This window comes from Macaca nemestrina, chromosome 17, assembly GCF_043159975.1.
Source record: "Macaca nemestrina isolate mMacNem1 chromosome 17, mMacNem.hap1, whole genome shotgun sequence".
NCBI classification, from domain to species: Eukaryota; Metazoa; Chordata; class Mammalia; order Primates; family Cercopithecidae; genus Macaca; species Macaca nemestrina.
In genome coordinates this window covers 60,641,300-60,657,436 of record NC_092141.1, presented here as the reverse complement: position 1 = coordinate 60,657,436, position 16,137 = coordinate 60,641,300, and the positions used below count along the sequence as shown (strand labels likewise).

General features: G+C 51.0%; 2 protein-coding genes and 1 long non-coding RNA gene across 21 annotated transcripts in view; 1 reads left to right on the top strand and 2 right to left on the bottom strand.

Moving 5' to 3' along the window:
* Positions 1-2,264: 2,264 nt before the first annotated feature.
* Positions 2,265-5,537, bottom strand: LOC105472320 (homeobox B2). Of its 2 annotated transcripts, none has more exons than XM_011725453.3 (2): positions 4,947-5,537; positions 2,265-4,169 (listed from the first exon to the last, which is right to left on the bottom strand). In XM_011725453.3, the coding sequence occupies exons 1-2, from the start codon at positions 5,332-5,334 to the stop codon at positions 3,487-3,489; spliced, it is 1,071 nt and encodes a 356-aa protein (XP_011723755.2). In that variant the 5' UTR covers positions 5,335-5,537; the 3' UTR covers positions 2,265-3,486. The 2 variants fall into 2 exon arrangements, 1 of the variants encoding a protein (XP_011723755.2); XR_011615780.1 differs by lacking the exon at positions 4,947-5,537 and adding an exon at positions 4,501-4,906 and having other exon boundaries at positions 4,094-4,169.
* Positions 3,932-11,581, top strand: LOC105472319 (uncharacterized). Of its 4 annotated transcripts, XR_981523.2 has the most exons (8): positions 3,932-4,059; positions 5,862-6,000; positions 6,258-6,383; positions 7,090-7,185; positions 8,810-8,901; positions 10,346-10,396; positions 10,785-10,847; positions 11,469-11,581. It is a non-coding gene; the product is annotated as an uncharacterized lncRNA (long non-coding RNA). The 4 variants fall into 4 exon arrangements; XR_011615781.1 differs by having other exon boundaries at positions 10,346-10,847; positions 11,469-11,571; XR_003015945.2 differs by lacking the exon at positions 11,469-11,581 and having other exon boundaries at positions 7,095-7,185.
* LOC105472318 (homeobox B3) overlaps positions 9,299-16,137 on the bottom strand; it is a 41,782-nt gene continuing 34,943 nt past the window's right edge. For 6 of the 15 annotated variants that reach the window (XM_011725446.2, XM_071082997.1, XM_011725445.2 and 3 more), the window contains 3 exons: positions 15,980-16,067; positions 12,478-13,085; positions 9,299-11,632 (listed from right to left, as the gene is read on the bottom strand). In XM_011725446.2, the coding sequence (XP_011723748.2) occupies positions 10,779-11,632; positions 12,478-12,925 (1,302 nt within the window). In that variant the 5' untranslated portion in view covers positions 12,926-13,085; positions 15,980-16,067 and the 3' untranslated portion in view covers positions 9,299-10,778. Of the gene's footprint in view, positions 11,633-12,477; positions 15,087-15,979; positions 16,068-16,137 lie in introns of all 15 variants that reach the window. The other 9 variants (XM_071083001.1, XM_071083002.1, XM_071083005.1 and 6 more) reach the window with 4 other exon arrangements.

Here is a 16,137-nt window from a genome sequence, read left to right as displayed (position 1 = left end):
CCCCTCTTCCTCTTACTTCTCCATGGCCAACTGGGAAAACTTAAGCTAAAAAGGATGACCCCAGAGATGAAAGAAGGAAAAGAAGTTAATCTGGAACACAGGGATCCTGAATTGCAATCCTTTATGAATCCCAAATTGCCAGGCATTCCCTTGAATCTGAATTGGGTGGGGAAACTGAAACTGGGAGTCACTTTCTTCTGCAAATGCATTGCCTCTTTGTTCTGTTGTGGTATCATCAGAGATGATGAGTTTCATAAATTTGGAAAGGAGAGAGCCAGCAACCTTGTGTGTTTCCCGTAAAAAGAGTTTCAACTCCTCTCCAATAATCAGCCAAAGGCAATACCTGGACTAAGAACTCTCACCCCTAGCATATCCAAAGTACCTGAATCTAAACAGGTATACTGAGCCTTTGGTTGGCTCCCCACTACTTTGGCAGGAAGGAATCAGGACTGATGCAGGCCCAGGCAGGAACAAAGATTCCCTGCCATTTGAGCTACTGGTTTGGGTTAGGAGAATTGGAAGCCAGGGGCCGGGTAAAGTGAGTCAAAAATTCTGAAGCATGGAGGAAGGCAGAAAGCAAGGTGGCACTATGATCTAGCAGTACTTCTCAAATTTTAAGTGTATATGAATCACTTGGGGAGCTGCTAAACTGCAAATTCTGATTCAGTAGGTCTGATGCAGGGGCCTAAGATTCTGTATTTCTAAGTAGCTCACAGGTAGTGCTGATCCTGCTGGTCCATGGAGCAGCCAGGCTCCAGAGAACTGGTACATCAGATGCCCTTGAGTGCTGCAAACCGTGATGGGGGATAGAAATTATCTCCTGCAGAGCCAACTCTGCATTTTTTTTGGCACTGAGGAAGGGTGCTCTCCTTTTGACCAAAGAAACTGGAAGGTAGGCCATTAGCAAGATCCTTCTGATATTCTTGATCTATGTAACAACCTGCTATAGCTAGCTGCAAGAGCATTTTTAATAAGACCAAATTATCTAGTTTGACTGTCCATAGAAATCAAAGCCCCAGCTGAAATATCTGTTCATTTTGCTAGTGTAGAGATGGCTTGTGTGCTGTGATTTTTAAGATGTTAAACACTGCCTGTGGGCATATTTTATGGAGAAATAAACACGCAGCCCAATGAGATGTATAGCGTTGTTTTAATATATTGTATATTCACTTATTTATGGGGAAAATAAACACACAAGCCAATAAGCTGTGTATTATTACTTTAATATATTGAATTTATTTCATACCTATATGTTTTATGAGGGAAAATAAACTAAGATACACGCTATTATTATAACACATCTAATTGTTCTATATTAATTTATTTATGAGAGAAATAAGTGCAATTTAACATGATGTAAGATTATTTAATGCACGAGATGAAATCTGTATTAAGACAGTTTAAGGGATTAAGTTCCAGCTAACTAAGATGTGTGTACTTCCCACACTGAGGGATCCATTTAAAACTATGCAAAGGGCCTGTCTAGTCCTCTGTGTCACAACCTATGTTGGCTCCTGGCTTATCCTGACAATTGCTGCTTCTGGGTGCCTGGTACTCTAAATCCTGGTCCTGTTGGTCCAGGGGAAAGTCTGGAGGCCCAGGAAATAAACTGCTTTTTGAGAAGGGCAACATCTGCCGGAGAGATAGCCCCGCAGTGTCTGTTTCTGAGCGGGAGAAATATTAAAGAAACCTAAGGAGGATGGATGGCTTTCCGGAGCCCTTTAAATCTCCACCTTCCCAGAACAAACCAGGAGGCAGATGGGGGAGATCGATCCTTGCTTCCCGCTTACCAGGTTTACAAGGAACCAGGCAGGCTGTGGTGGGGGATAGACAGGACATGGTGTTGATATGGAAAATGAAGTTGTTGGTCAAGACAGGTGGGTCTGCATTTAGAGAAAGCTCTGGCCTGGCTTCAAATACCACAGCGAAGGATCAAAAGTCAGACCGGATGAGGCACACCCAGGCCCGCAGACCCGCCGCTCTCCTTCCCTTCCCTTCCCACCCGGACTCTCCTTCCATCTCGCGTCCTCAGCGTCCGTTGAGCTCACTTTAAAAATAAAAAAAAAAATCAAACAAACAAAAACTAAGGTGGGACTCCCAGGCTCCCCTTCTTCCCTGGCCTCTGGAAAATCCGGCTGGGAGGACGCGGGGGCGGGGGCAGATCCCGGCTGGGCCGGCGCCTCACGCAGCGGCTGTCATGGCGGTCACAGCCTCTTCCCTCGCGCCCCCCCCGCCCGCCGCCCGGCCCCAGCGCCATTTTGAGCATCGTCTTTGCTTCCCTGTCTCAGTCCCGCTCTCCTCGCTCCTCCTTCTCTCCCTGCAGGTCCAGCGCCTGGCGACGCTGCCGGGCCTCCCTAGGCTTCTCGCCCGGCTGCTTCTCGGATGGTCCCCCAAAGCCCAGAAGCCCCCGAGTCCATGGGTGTCCCGGCAGCGCCACATTTCTCAGCTGGCCTCTTTTCTTGCCCACTTGGAAGCAGTTACCATCCCTGGGTGCGGGGCCCGGCTTCCCGAGAAAATCCCCGACTCCACTCCACTCCTTGGAGAGCCACCTACAACTCCCAAAGAGGCCCGGCTCAAGCCCCAGGCCTCTCGTCCCTAGGCTTCTTGAGTTCAGAAAAAGGCCCTACACCGGCTTCGGTCATAAGAAGCAAGAAGTCTAAGGAAGCCCTTGGATTCTTCCCAATTCCAGGAAACTTCTGCCCCCGCCACGACCCCAAAAGCCTGTCCCCAGGCTTCCTCTCCTTGCACCTTCCACTGTTCGCTGTATACTTTCTCCCTCCACCTGCCCACCTTTATTTCTAAGCAGAGGCCCCAGGACCACCCGCTCAGGACCAGAGGCCCTCTGCTGAGGGGCAGGGAGGTGACCGAGCTTCCTGCAAACTCCCGACTCTTGCCGGAGCCGTGGGCGAAGCGGCCATCAATCGGGTCACCTTTGTACCACCCGGACTTCGCCGGCCCAGGAGGCTTTGCTGCCACATGGGCCGCTGAACCGAATCAACTTCGCACAGGTGCTGGAGGGGTAAGGACCGGCCTTGGGGCCGCGGGGAAAGAGGTTAAGTCCCAACACAAACACTCGTTTTCGTATTATAAAGACATTTATTTAATCTATGAAAATAATGTACAATAAATACTTTCCCCTTTTCCTATTATTAAAGAATTTTAATAAATTATCTACAGTCTAAAACATAAAAAAGAGGAAAATAAGTCCCTCTAGTTATTTTTAAGAAAGTCCCCCTAGAGTTTAATTATTCCTGAGATTTCATTGGAAGGAGTCTACCAAACGGAATTTTTCTGTGTGAATTTTAAAAGATGCCCGAGTGCCCAATATTTTAGAAGAAAAAAGGGAGTGGATTAAACGCTAATTCAGTAATACCTGAATTTTAGGAAAACACATAAGTCTATGCGACTGGGGGTAGGAGAGGCTCGATTTTTCCAGTAGATGACCAAGGAGCGCGGGGGTGGAAAGGACCGGGAGGAGGAAACGGGTTAGGGAAACTGCAGGTCGATGGCACAGAGCGTGCTGGTGAAGAAGTCCAGCTCTTCCTCGGAAAAGGGGACGGGGCTGTCGAGAGAACCCTGCAGGCTAGGGGAGAGGCCTCCGGATAGCTGGAGACAGGAGTCGGCCGCGAAGAAGTTAAGGTCGGGAAGGAAAGGCGAATCCTGGCGCTCCGGGAAGACATCTTCTGGCAATGGTCCCGGCTCCGGTCCGCCCGCCCCGCGCAGCGCGCAGCCAGGGCTCGGCGCGCCCGCGCCCTCTAAGCCACCGGCTAAAGGTCGGGGGTCCGCGGCGCTTAAGGCCCCCGGCACCACCTCCGGCGGGTGAGAGCAGGCTTCCCACGCCGCCCGCGAGGCGAAGGGGCCGCCCGGGCTGACCGCGGGCTCCTTGACAGGGTCGCCGGTGTCCTCCAGGGCGCCCGGGCAGGCAGGCTCCCCATCCGGCGGCTCTCGGTGCTGCGTCTGCCGCTTGTGCTTCATGCGCCGGTTCTGGAACCAGACTTTGACCTGCCTTTCGGTGAGATCCAGCAAGGCTGCGATCTCGACGCGGCGTGGCCGGCACAGGTACTTATTAAAGTGGAATTCCTTCTCCAGTTCCAGCAGCTGTGTGTTGGTGTAAGCCGTGCGCAGCCTGCGCGCCCCGCCGCCACCAGCCTCCGGCAGTCCCAGGCCATCTGCAGGGAAAACAAGCTGGGCGTCAAAGCGGGCAGTGTACTCAGCCCAACCTTAGTTCGGACTAACCCATCCGCCAAAACCAGTATCACCTCTCCCCTTCCTCGCCACCCCACCCCCGCCCCCACCCCACAGCGGCTCGCTTTCACTGCTTTTGGGTTTTCTTCTCTCCCTCCCTAGTCGACAGCCCCGGCCCAGGTCACGGCAAAGCATTCAGAGCCGCCCACGGGCCACGCAGGGGGCGGAGAGCCGCTCCCTTTGGCGCCGAAACCTCAGATCCCCCCTCCCAAGCCCTCCCAGTGGACCCCTCAATTCGGAACTTTCCAACTCAACCGGAGCGAGGGTCATAAAGATTGTTCTTCACCCCTCTTCCTCCCTAGCTCTGAATTCTTCCTCTTCTCCTAGAGTTGGGGCAGAAAGGACCGAATCTTTTTCTGCTTCTAGAGTCTATCCCAGCAACAACATATTCATTCCCCTACACAGATACGAATGAAAACCTCAATCAAATCATTTTCTTCTAGCAGAAAAAAGGCGTTTCCCCAACCAGCTTTCAAAATCAGCTGTAGGGAGAGAGAGAGAGAGAGAGAAAAAAAAAAAAAAGACGCTGGCAGCGGCCAGGCCTGTCCCCCAGTGGGATATTCTTCTTCCCCATCCCGGGAATGGACGGGGTAAGGAACCCCAACAGGCTTGCCACCTTTTTTTTTTTTAACCTCCTTCCACTGCTTTTTCTCCCCCTCTTGTAGGGTGCCCCTCACCCCACCCCCACCACGCTTACCGACCTGCAGGCGATCCGACCCCGGAGGCCGGGACAGCGGAGGCGGCCGGGGAAGGAGACGTGGCGGATTGGCTGGGTTTCTTGGCGGATTTCTTCTCTTTCATCCAAGGGAACTCGGGGGCCGGGGGGGCAGCGGGGAGCAGCGGCGGTGGCGGCGGCAGAGCAGGCCCATCTTCGGCTCGCTTTTGGCTCCTGGGTCTCTGAAGGGTGGAGGCGCCGGGCTGGAGGCTGGGGAAGGTTTGCTCGAAAGGAGGAGGAGGAGGAATTAATGTCGACTCCTTGATTGATGAAGTTTGAAATGTCTCCAAGACAGCGGGGAAGGAAGTCAGACACTCGGCGAGCGATGGCTGGCTGTTTATAAACCCAATCTCCCTCTCAAATTCAAAATTCATGGCTTTCAATGGTGGGGGAGGGGGCTGCTGGGGGGGGCGTCAGGAGGGAGGATCGGAAGGGACCCCCCCTCCTGCCCCCCCCAGATTTATGTAATGGAGCGATTTTGGGAGGGGGAGATTTCGGTCTCTTTTTTTTTTTTTTAAATTTTGGGCCTTTATATTTGTATATTGCTGATAAATACAAGCGTATGGGGACTCTCTCTATTAAACCCAGGACTCCGGCGAAATTACAGGGAATTCGTGGTCACGGGACCGGCCTCCGCCAATCGCTCGTCTGGGCCTGGTGGAAAACAGAGAGCATTATTTGCTTTAATTGATTCAAAAACACCAGAGGACCATGACCTGGACACCATGAGCCCCCATTCCTACACCAGTGCCTCACACGCTCTCTCCCCAGTGCCTCCCTTTCTCCAGAAAAGCTAGAGAAACCACTTCCTCATCCCTTTCGGAGGTTGGAAGGTTTCAGAAGCTTGGAAAAGAAGAGACTCTAAGGGAGAAACCTTCCTCTTTTCCAAATGTTTTAATAGAGTAAATTAAGGCTTTCCTTTCGTGGCTTACTGGCCAGCAGCATCGTCTTCCCTTCTCCCCTTCCCCAAGAAAAGATGAGTGAGGATCCCTGCGTTGGAGGAAGAGGGAGTCGAAAGAGGCTTCCACTCTTTGAAAAAGGTCAGTGTTAAGGTGCAAATAAGAAAGAGATTTATAATCATCAGCACCACTATCCCCATGTTAACCCTCCAAAAGCAACAGTTAAATCTTGGGAAATGGACAGGAACTCCCAGGTGGACACATAAGAGTGAGATGGAGCATGAGGGGCATTTTTGGGCCTCTGGCCTCCATCGCTGTGTGGCCTGGGTTCTCCTCTCTGCCTAGTGTTTGCAGCACTGCCTCTTCCCCTTATGTCCCCCTGCTTTCCTCACTTTCAGGCATCCATGCTTCTCTGTGACACCTCCCTCCCCCCAAAAACAAGCAGAGTCTAAGATGTGCATGTACCCACTCAAGCCTCAAGCTCATATCTGTATCCATATCCAGGGACATGAACAAGAACTCAGGTAGCCACTGATTTAACTTAGAGCACTCTCAAAGTTCAGATCAGCGTATGTGTGTGCATGAATGTGGTGGGGAGCTTTTCCCCTAGGACAAAGAGACTTTCCCTCCCATTTTTGCCATTGTGCTAGTTAAAAAAAAAAAAAAAAAAAATCCCTGACAAGGAAGAATTCCCTGAAAATGGCGCGGGTGGAAATAATGACCACTGAGATGATATTCCATTTCTGGCTCCTGAGGGGAAATGCTTTTAAAATTTATTTTATTTTGAGGAGACCGAGATAGTCTGAAGTTTAGAGTGTTGTAATTTACTATAGAAAGAGGGCACAAGACTCTAAGCCCCAAGCAATTGGTGGGAAACTAGGCCTCAAAGCAGAAAATGAAAAGTCGATCTGGGGGAAGATTTTTAAATAAGTGGGTCAGAGGGACGGAGAGGAGATGAGGCGATCAATCTTAGCCCCCTGACAGCTCCCTCCGATTGCATCAAAGAATTTGGCTCTTTGGGAAAGCAGAGGGAACAGCCAAAATTTCACATCTCTTAAAAAGGCCTGGGGGTGGGGGTGGGGGTGGGGGTGCAAAAGAGAAAGGTGATTCTGGGAGAGCTGGGAAACAGATGGGAAATGGGGACAGAGGGAAAGCGCTAAGTTGGGTGGAAAGTTTGCCTGGAGAACTCCCACGGCTCTGGCCTCCCCTCCCCCTCCTCTCTCTCTGCAGCCCAGCCAGGAGAAGGCTGGTTAGCAGAGAAATGGCAACTGAGCCCGGAGCTGGAACTAGAAACTTTCTGTCAATGTAACATCTGCGTGGGTGGTGGTGAGTATTTAAAAAGAAGAGCAGAGAAGTCTGAGTAGAAGCATGAGGGTGGGGGAGCGGAGGATGAAGAAAGGGGAGTTGGAGGTGGGGGCTGCAGGGACCGGGGAGTCATGCTCTGGAGGGCTGAGAACAGAGAGAGCTACTCTGACCTGGGCAAAGTGGCCAGCAACAGTAGTGTGCAACTCGGCTCCAAAGAAAACAATTATTGCCGTTTAGAGGTGTGGATGGGGCATAGAAGAATCCAAATAGTAAGCAGTGTCTGGAAGTCATGCAGGGAGGCCTGAGAGTGGCTTCTCCCTCTGGCCATCCCCTTGAACACCTCTGAAACTTTAGCAACAGCTTCTCCAGCTGGCTGAAGGATCCAGAGCTTATCTTGGGCAACTCGGGCAGAGACTGTCCCTGCAGGAAATACAGCTCTCTCTAACCCTTACTGACAGATTTTATGGCCAGATTAGCAAACAGCGGAAAACTTGGGTGTTAAAAGGGGCCAAGAGAACCCTCCTCAGAGACATCTCTCCCCCGCCCCCCTGTCCTGCTGTGAATTTTATAGCAAGGATATTTTATCCTCGTCTTTGGCTGCTTTAGCTGAGCGCCTGGAATCTTCCAAAGAGAAGGATAGGGAACACCAAGCCAAGTTGGTTCTTATTTTTCTTGTTTGCAATTCCAGCTCCGAGCCAAAGCTCTGTTTTTCAAACTTAAGCTAAATTCTCTTTCTTGGCCTCTTTCCTGCTAGATAAATAAGCAACCCAACCCACCCCCAGAATCAAACATGGTGCTTCATCTAGTTATATCATTCAGAAAATGTTATTCAGGGAAGAAGAGAGAAAGAGAAAGAAAGAAAAACCCTTGAGCGTTATTTGATCCCAATCAAACTTTGCACGCTCTTATGCCTTTAAATTATAGCCTGACCCAATGCTAAATTGCTTGCTGCTTGGATGAGCCGAGTCCAGTTAAAATCCTACTTGGTGGTGGGGAAGGGGGAGGGTGTAGAATTCAGGTTGCTTTTTTATTGTTATTTATTGTTGCATAAAGACTATAATTACTAACCTTGGACTGCCAGGATGCAACATAAAAATGAAAATCAGCCCTCGCTTTAAGGCAGGGCCTGGAACGATTCTCACTCCCCCACCATGACTACCACCAAATATATGCTCCTAATTAAGCAATGCAGGCACATCGCTTACAATTAGAATTATGCAGCTCTTCAGCAAGCAGCCATCGCTTCTCTTTCAACGAATTAGCTCCATATTTCAGCCGCCCTGTCTTCTCACTCTTATCGGCTCCAGCGACTCGGCGGTGACATTTCATCTTTGACAGACCCTCTCTATTCTCACTCCAATGTGATAAAACTTTTATGGAACCACGACTAAGAAATGAAGTTTTCCCAAGGATGGTGGAAACAGAGCCGCACTTTAGCCTGGGGACCGTTTTATTTATGCTTAGATCCAATAGCTTCTCCCACCCTCCTCTCCCCTTTCTCTGGCAGGGGAAATCAAACGAGCTTCCCCTCCCTCCGCCTCGAGTTTTATTTAGTGATTTAATTTTACTTAGTTTTAAAGTTTGACCTGAGAAGTCTAGGCCTCAGATTTTTTTTTTAAATCATTTTTCTTTGTTTTCATTTTAGACCCAATGGTGGTTGGGCTTCGGGTCACGTGACATCTTCTTTGTGGCTCCGGAAGAGGATTGTGAAGAAGTTTAGGTTTCGTGGAAGAAACCGTAATCTGCCAGATTTTCTTGTTGGTAGTGGGAAGGGGTTGGGGGTGGTGCATGGAGGTTGTGGCCAAAGGCACTAACAGACGAAAGGCCAATGAATGAAAAACCTAGAGGCATAGAGGCCAAACAGAAAAACCTACAGAGAGCACCCAAGAGTCCCCCTTACTTCTCCCAACTTGTCACTTAAACCACAGCTAAAGAAGTTGGCAAAATGTTACAGGCTCTTATGAGTGAGAAAATGGTATTTAAACTTAAGACATATCAAGGGGGAGACCGGAACCTGGGCAGTGGACAAAAAGGCCAGGGAAGGGTCTTCAATGTCCTTGTCCTTCTTCCCTTGGGGGAAATTTGGCAGTCAACAGCCTTGCTCTGCTATCTAAATTGGACCACCAAGACAAGATAAAATTGATAACAGAAAGTTTATTCAAGAATTGTTTGACAGACAACCCTTTTAGGTAAGGAAAAAAGTAACTACTGAAGAACAAAGAAAGTTCCAAGAGGGAATTAACTCTAGTTCTACAAATTCAGGACTATACAGTGACAATCAGGAGCTGAGTTCATGCCTTTTAGAACTAATTACAATTGCTCATAAGTACGAGTTTAACATAAATCTACAGCTCTTTTCTAGAGTACAATAGTAACTAAAATAGCTGGTTTTACATGACAGGAAACACAATGTCCTTTATAACAAGTAAATACTAAAAAAGTACAATTTTTTCCTTTTTTTCCCTCATATAAATACATAATGTAGGGGGATAAATAATACAAAAAAGAAAATATTTTAACAGGCTATAACCAATAAATATATATGAAAATGTTCACTAGAACACACGCTTTTTTGAGCAATGCTGGACTTCTGCAGGCCCAGACATCTCTCACAGTTGTTTTTACATCCATTAAAATGTAAACTCTAAGTGCAACAAAAGTGTCCTGTCAGGAGGCTGAGCAAGGCACGCAGGCCCTGCCCAGCCCCTGCCTGGGACAGACAGTTTGTTCAAATATACCCTGTTTTCACGTTAAGTCAAGAGAGCAACAGAAGAAAAGAAAAGTATAGAACCTCGTGTCACCAACTGCTTTCTGTGGAGAGAGGGGGATGGAGCTGGAGCTGAGATGGAGGCAGCAGAATGGGCAAACCTTCAGTCCTAACAACCTGCCTGCCCTAGCCTACACACTTTTCCTTAAAAGAAAAAATATATATAATTTATAATATAGGCAGCTCTTTCAGGATCTCTCACCATCCCTGAGCCCTCTAAAAATTGTAATTGATGGGGGTGGGATGTATAGATATCAATGTCCTAGAGCAGAAAAACCTGGGGCTACAAATGGAGGGGGTAGATACCTCAATAAACTTCAAATAAATGGGAACAAATTTGAGGTTTTGGGAAAGTTGGAAGGGAACGTGCCTTGTGCCCTTTGGGTTTGAAATGTGTTTTCTTGTTTTTTAAAGGATAACTGAAAAAAATCAAGATTTGGGGGGAATTACCTACAAAGATGTAAGGTAAGTCCGTTGGTTGGTGATGGCCTAGCCATCTCGTCTGGTTTGTAAAATGTGCTTCTCTGCCTCATCCTATCTTGTCTTCCTCTACCCCACTCCAGGGCGTGGAATTCCAGCTTGGTAGTGCTGGAGCCCTGGGGTTGACGGGGTCATCTCCAATCTGCTGTGGATTCCTTTCCGATGGGTTGGCAGGCAGATGGAACAAGGGGTGGACTTAAAAGCAATCTCTCAGGCCAGGGGGAGGGGAAGGAGCTCCAGGCCCGTTCTGACCAGGAAGCCTAGCTACCACCTCCCTGGTTCCTCTTTCAGACCTCCAAACTGCCCCCCAGACCTCCACAGTCTCCCTCTTCCTCCCCATCTCCTAACCCTCGTCCGCCTTTTCCCATCACAGGTGTGTTAATTTGGGCGCTTCTTGGATTCTACCCTGAGGAGGAGGCGCGTGGTGAGAGGAGAGGTCTGTGTAGGTGGGGTGGGGGTCGCAGGGTCCGTGGTGCTGGCTGGGCGCCATAGGGGGCGCCCCGTTGTAGTCCAGGTTCCCGGAAGGATGATGGGAAAGGTGGTTGAGGCCATAGAGGGAGGGGCCGGCAGGGGGCGGCAGCGGATCCGCGTAGCCGCCCCCGCCCACATACACTGGACTGCCCTGCATGGTGGGCGTCCCGTAGGCGCCCCCGTTGGCTTGGAGGACGTGCGGCTCATACTCGGGCGCCGGGGTCGGAGGGTACTTCTGCGGGGCGCCGCAGCCTTTGAGAGGGGGCTGGTAGTTGGAGGGCAGCGCGTAGGCATTCTGGTGGGCTTTACCGAAGGCGGGTGGGGACGGGCTCTCGTAGCTGGGGGTCATGGAGTGTAAGGCGTTCATGAAGCCGGCCGTGGACTGCATGGGCTGCGGGGGACTGCCGGCTGGAGATGGGCCCCCTGACGACGAGGCCAGTCCCTTGGCCTTCTGGTCCTTCTTGTACTTCATGCGCCGGTTCTGGAACCAGATCTTGATCTGCCGCTCGCTGAGGTTCAGCAGGTTGGCCATCTCCACACGGCGAGGCCGGCACAGGTAGCGGTTAAAATGGAACTCCTTCTCCAGCTCCACCAGCTGCGCGCTCGTGTATGCCGTCCGCGCCCGCTTGGACGCCGCCGACCCCGGGGGGCTCTTGTCCCCTCCCCCGCCGCCGCCGCCGCCACCGCCCCCGCTGCCACCACTGCCGCCGCCACCGCCACCGCCGCCGCCGCCACCACCACAGCCCTCTGCTGGATTCGAGGGGGAGGGGTGGGAAGGGGAGAAAATGAAATAAAAGATAATTACTGAACACGCCGAAATTGAATGCATCGTTTCTTAATAAATCCAGGCCTGGACTCGGAGCCCCCGCTGCCCTCCCCTTCGCGTCCCCGCCTCCTCCTCACTCCCCCACCCCACCGCCCGTCGCATTAGCGGACACTCTATAATAGTGGCATTTATTAAGAGACCTGTTCTCCTTTCGCTGCCCCAGCTTATGAAAATTTGATCATGTCACGCAGACAGAGCCGCATGGCCATTTATTTAGGGCTGGATTTTCGCGTGCGTGCTTTCTCCCCTCTATCCCCAATTCCAGGTCAGGGAAGACATTTCCCCTCCCTGCCCACCCCGTCCTGAGGACAGGATGGGAGACTGAGGAGAACCCTCGGGGTAATCTGGACACTCGTGGGCAAGAAGTGTCGCACGAAGAGGCTGCCGTGCCTGGAGGCCGGGACCCTGGGCCGTCCGAGCGATTGTGATTAATACCCACAGTAATCATACTTAATAATAATCAATCCTTGACGACTCTGCATCCTCCTGGCAGCGCCTCGTCTTGGCTCTGTGGCCTTGGGAAGGGCTTTGAGGCCATGGACCTGGCCTTCTGGAGCTTTCAGAAGCTCTGGTGGAGGGCGGCTAGAGGGAGGAGGGTGTTGGCAGGGTAAAGGGTCATTAGGGGGTGGGGGTATCAAAAATGTACCCGCCGGCCACCTAATATTGTTCCCAGGCAGCCTCTTGGGCGCCTAGGGGCTGGATGCTAGAATAACAGTGACATTCCTGGCTCGGACAAAAGCTGAGGACAAGGAAGGCAGAGAACTGGTACCTGTGCCGGGGGAGCTGTTTTTCAGCTTGGACGTTTGCCTCGACTCTTTCATCCAGGGGAATATCTGTTTGGTGAGGGTGGAGTTGGTGCCGGGACCGCACTTTGGGGGACCACTTTTGCTGGGCCCGCCCCCATTACTGCTGTTGCTAGTGGCACTGGTAGGTGCGGCGCTGGGCGGGGGTGAGCCGGGCGGGGCGGGCAGGGGCTCGGGGGCCAGACCCGGCCTCATGCAGCTGCCGTTGAGCTCCTTGCTCTTGGCATGTGGGGCACCGTTGCCCAGGGACTGCAGCGAGCATGCTGAGCGCTGGTAGTCGCCCTCCAGGTGCGTGGCGGCCTGAAATGGGGGTTGGGGGGGGCCGTCGAAGCCGAAGCCATTGCTGCCAGGGTACGAGGAATAGCCTCCGAAGAGAGCAGCCGCAGCGTTGTCGTAGTAGGTGGCTTTCTGCATCGCTGGGTGAGGCCTGGGCAGTGGGTGGCAACTTGGAAAGGCCTGATACCCTCAGGACCGGACATTGGCAACCCTGGGGGTCACGTGACACGCCGGACCCCCCCCCCAACCCCCTCCCCTCTCTGCCCCCCTCCTCCAGGGTCTGTTCCAAGCGGCTGACCTGCGGGGCGAGAGAAGAGACACAAGGCGGAGAAGAGGACTGGGGCTCGAATCCATCTTAGGAACTGAAAAGGGAACTGACATCAATAGGGTTTTTTCTTCTCCCCTCCCCAACATCTCCAAAGCAGATGCCGAGGGAAAAAAGCCCACCAGTTTTCATTTCCACTAAAAAAATAAACAAATAAATACTATATGCCTTTCAAGACTGCCTAGATGTAGAATCTATGGCAAAGGCCATTGCTTCTCTCCTGGCTGTGCACTAACCCCTCACCTCCCCTAGTTCCTCTCTCCCTCTCTCTCCTCCCCAACTCTGGGATAGGATGGCTCAAGGGAGGGGACACTAGGAGACTCCAAAATAAAAGCATCATCAACACCCTCCTCTGAGCCCAGAGGCTTCTGTGCTTCCAGCCTTTGCCTCCTTCCAAGTCGGTTTAGGTCTCTTGCCCAAGCAAAGTCTAGCCTGAAGGGAAACCAAAGGATCTTCTGAAAAGACATGCAGGAGAAGCAAGTTCGTCAGAGAAGCTTCTCTTGTGAGGTGTCCTCTCCACTTCCCACCACTCCCCCACCAGGAAGACAACAGCCTGACCTAGATACCTCCTGAGGATTTTTAACCTCAAGAGTCAGCTGAACTGAGACTCATCTGTCCATGGCCCTGCTGCAGGTACCACCACCTCCAGCTCCTGTCTTTGCTCAGCCAAACCTGGGATTGGGCAGCCAATGGCCCTGTGGGGCCCCCAAATGGAGCAGGATTGTTTCAATTTCCTGGGCCATGCCAGTTGGTGCTGTGACCATTTGGCCCAGGTCTCTCCCTGGACCTCTCTTTTTTTTTTTTCCATGAGACTTAATTTTTCCCACCCTTTCCTTCACAGTCTGTTTTCTTTGATTTCCCCCAAAGAAAATAAGAAACAAGAAGTTACAACTGCTAGACTTTTCTACTGAGACAGGGAAAGTGCTTTCCAAAAGAGAAAGTTATTCCCGAGAAAAATAATCAACAAAGCAATTTTAACAATATTATTCTCTGGGTTAGAAACAGAGGTATTCCTGTTGACTGAGGTTCCCTGAGGCTAATAATAATAATCATAATAATAATAATAACTATTTTAATACAGCCTTTTAAAAGTGTGCCAGAAAAATAAAGATTCAAACTAACATAGGATTTTGTGTATTTGTTCTGAAACTTCTGACTACATTTTTTTTTCCTCTCTCTCTCCCAACTCTTCACCACCACTTTTCATAAAACCTCCATACTGCCATGTGTGTTTGGAAAACTTTAATCTCATTCAGCCTAGCTGGTCAACTCCAAATAAAACTAAACATAGGAAAACAAAATAAAAGAAGTGCAGGTGAAGAAAGTCCCTCCCTCACATAAATCCCCTTCTTCATGGCACAGATTTATACTCAAAAAGGAATCAGTGTAACCCTGAGTTCCGATTGGTTTCTGGAAATACACATGGGTCTGCAAAGCAGCAGGTCCTTCAAGGGAGAACCAGAGTTCAATTGACCAGGCTGACCCAATCCCTTTATTATTATTACCATTAGCCTCTGCTGATTTAACCAAAATTAGCTTCCGAGCAGCCCTGGCTGAAGGGGGAATTAATTAACAGGCATTAGTTGTGGTTATTAATAGAGAAGAGAATGAAATAAAAACGTTGGAGGGGGTTGGCTGGCTGGGCCCTGGCTTTATTTAGTCTAAATGATTGTTACAGCAATAATAATGATGATGATGATGATTATAGTAATAATAATAAAACAATAATTTAACTAGACGCCTGGGGCCGAAATTCCTGCCGCTCCCCTTGCAATAAACCCCAAACCATCGCCGGACGGAGGCCAGTGTGGAAAGCGAAGGAGCCAGAGACGCGATAGGAAAGAATGGAGACTCCGCCGGTGGTGCAGACAGGGCTGGGAAGGTTTGTGCACCCGGGTAGTCCCTGGCTGCTGCTGCCAGGCTGCCTCGGCCGGTCGCTGCTGCCGCAGCGGCTGGCGACGACCTACCAGCCACCTACGATGGCCCAAGGAGGGGAAGAAGAGCAAGCGATCAGGACACCAAAACGGTTATCGGAGACAGGTTCCCAGCACACCAGCCGGCCGAGGGCCGAGCCCCGCGGGCGGCAGCAAGTTTGGGAGCCGGAGGTAACCGAATTAAAAAGCGCCTTACAAACTCCGCTTCGGGACTTGGCACAGCAGGGCTCCGGGTTGGAGGGCGCTGAGGCCTGGCGGACAGGACAGTGGGAAGAGGGAAAGGTGCCGAGGGGACCCGAGATCTGGGATCCAGAACAAGAGGGGGTGGGGAACAGCTCTACCAAGCCAAACAGATCTATTTCCCTTGCCTCCATGTTGGAAAAATTCTGGTTCCATATGGCTCCTCGGGAGGGAGGGAGGGAGGGAGACGGTGGCTGCCGGCTTCCCCCCAGGGTCTCGATGGAGAAGGGAGATGAGCCCCCCCAAGAACCCCACCTTGCCAAGCACACCCCAGGGACTGCCAGGAGACTAACAATAGCTGGGGAAGCCCCGAGAGAGGGGATAGGCCATCTTCCAGGACTTAAAAAAATTAATGGGAGGAAGAAAAATAAAATAACAAGAAAGGAAGAGAGAGAAAGGCTGAGACTTTCTTAGCAGCCGGGGAGAAAATTCAGCCCTGGATCTGGCTGCTGAAAGAAAAGAGAGGAGAAAAGAGGAGAGAAGCAGGAAGAGAGAGGGGAGAGAGGGAGAGAGAGAGAGGGAGAGAGAGGGAGGGAGGGAGGGAGGGAGAGAGAGAGAGAGAGTCGCTGCGTGGAAGGAAGCTTAAAGCTTGTGAACTCTTCTTGAACCGAGATTGGAGTCATATGGGCCATAAATCATTGAGACATACTCTCCGCCATTCACAAACTGATAGCCTATTTCAGTCCAGCTTACCTTAGCCACCGACGAGGGGAGAACAGGCAGACATAATATATATTCACATCGAGCCCCAGCGCGAGCGGCAGGCGAGAAATCTCCCCTCCTTGAAGGCAAAGGAAAAAAAGACCACTGTTTAAAGCTGCGTCGCCCCCCGCCCCCCCGCCCCGCAAAGC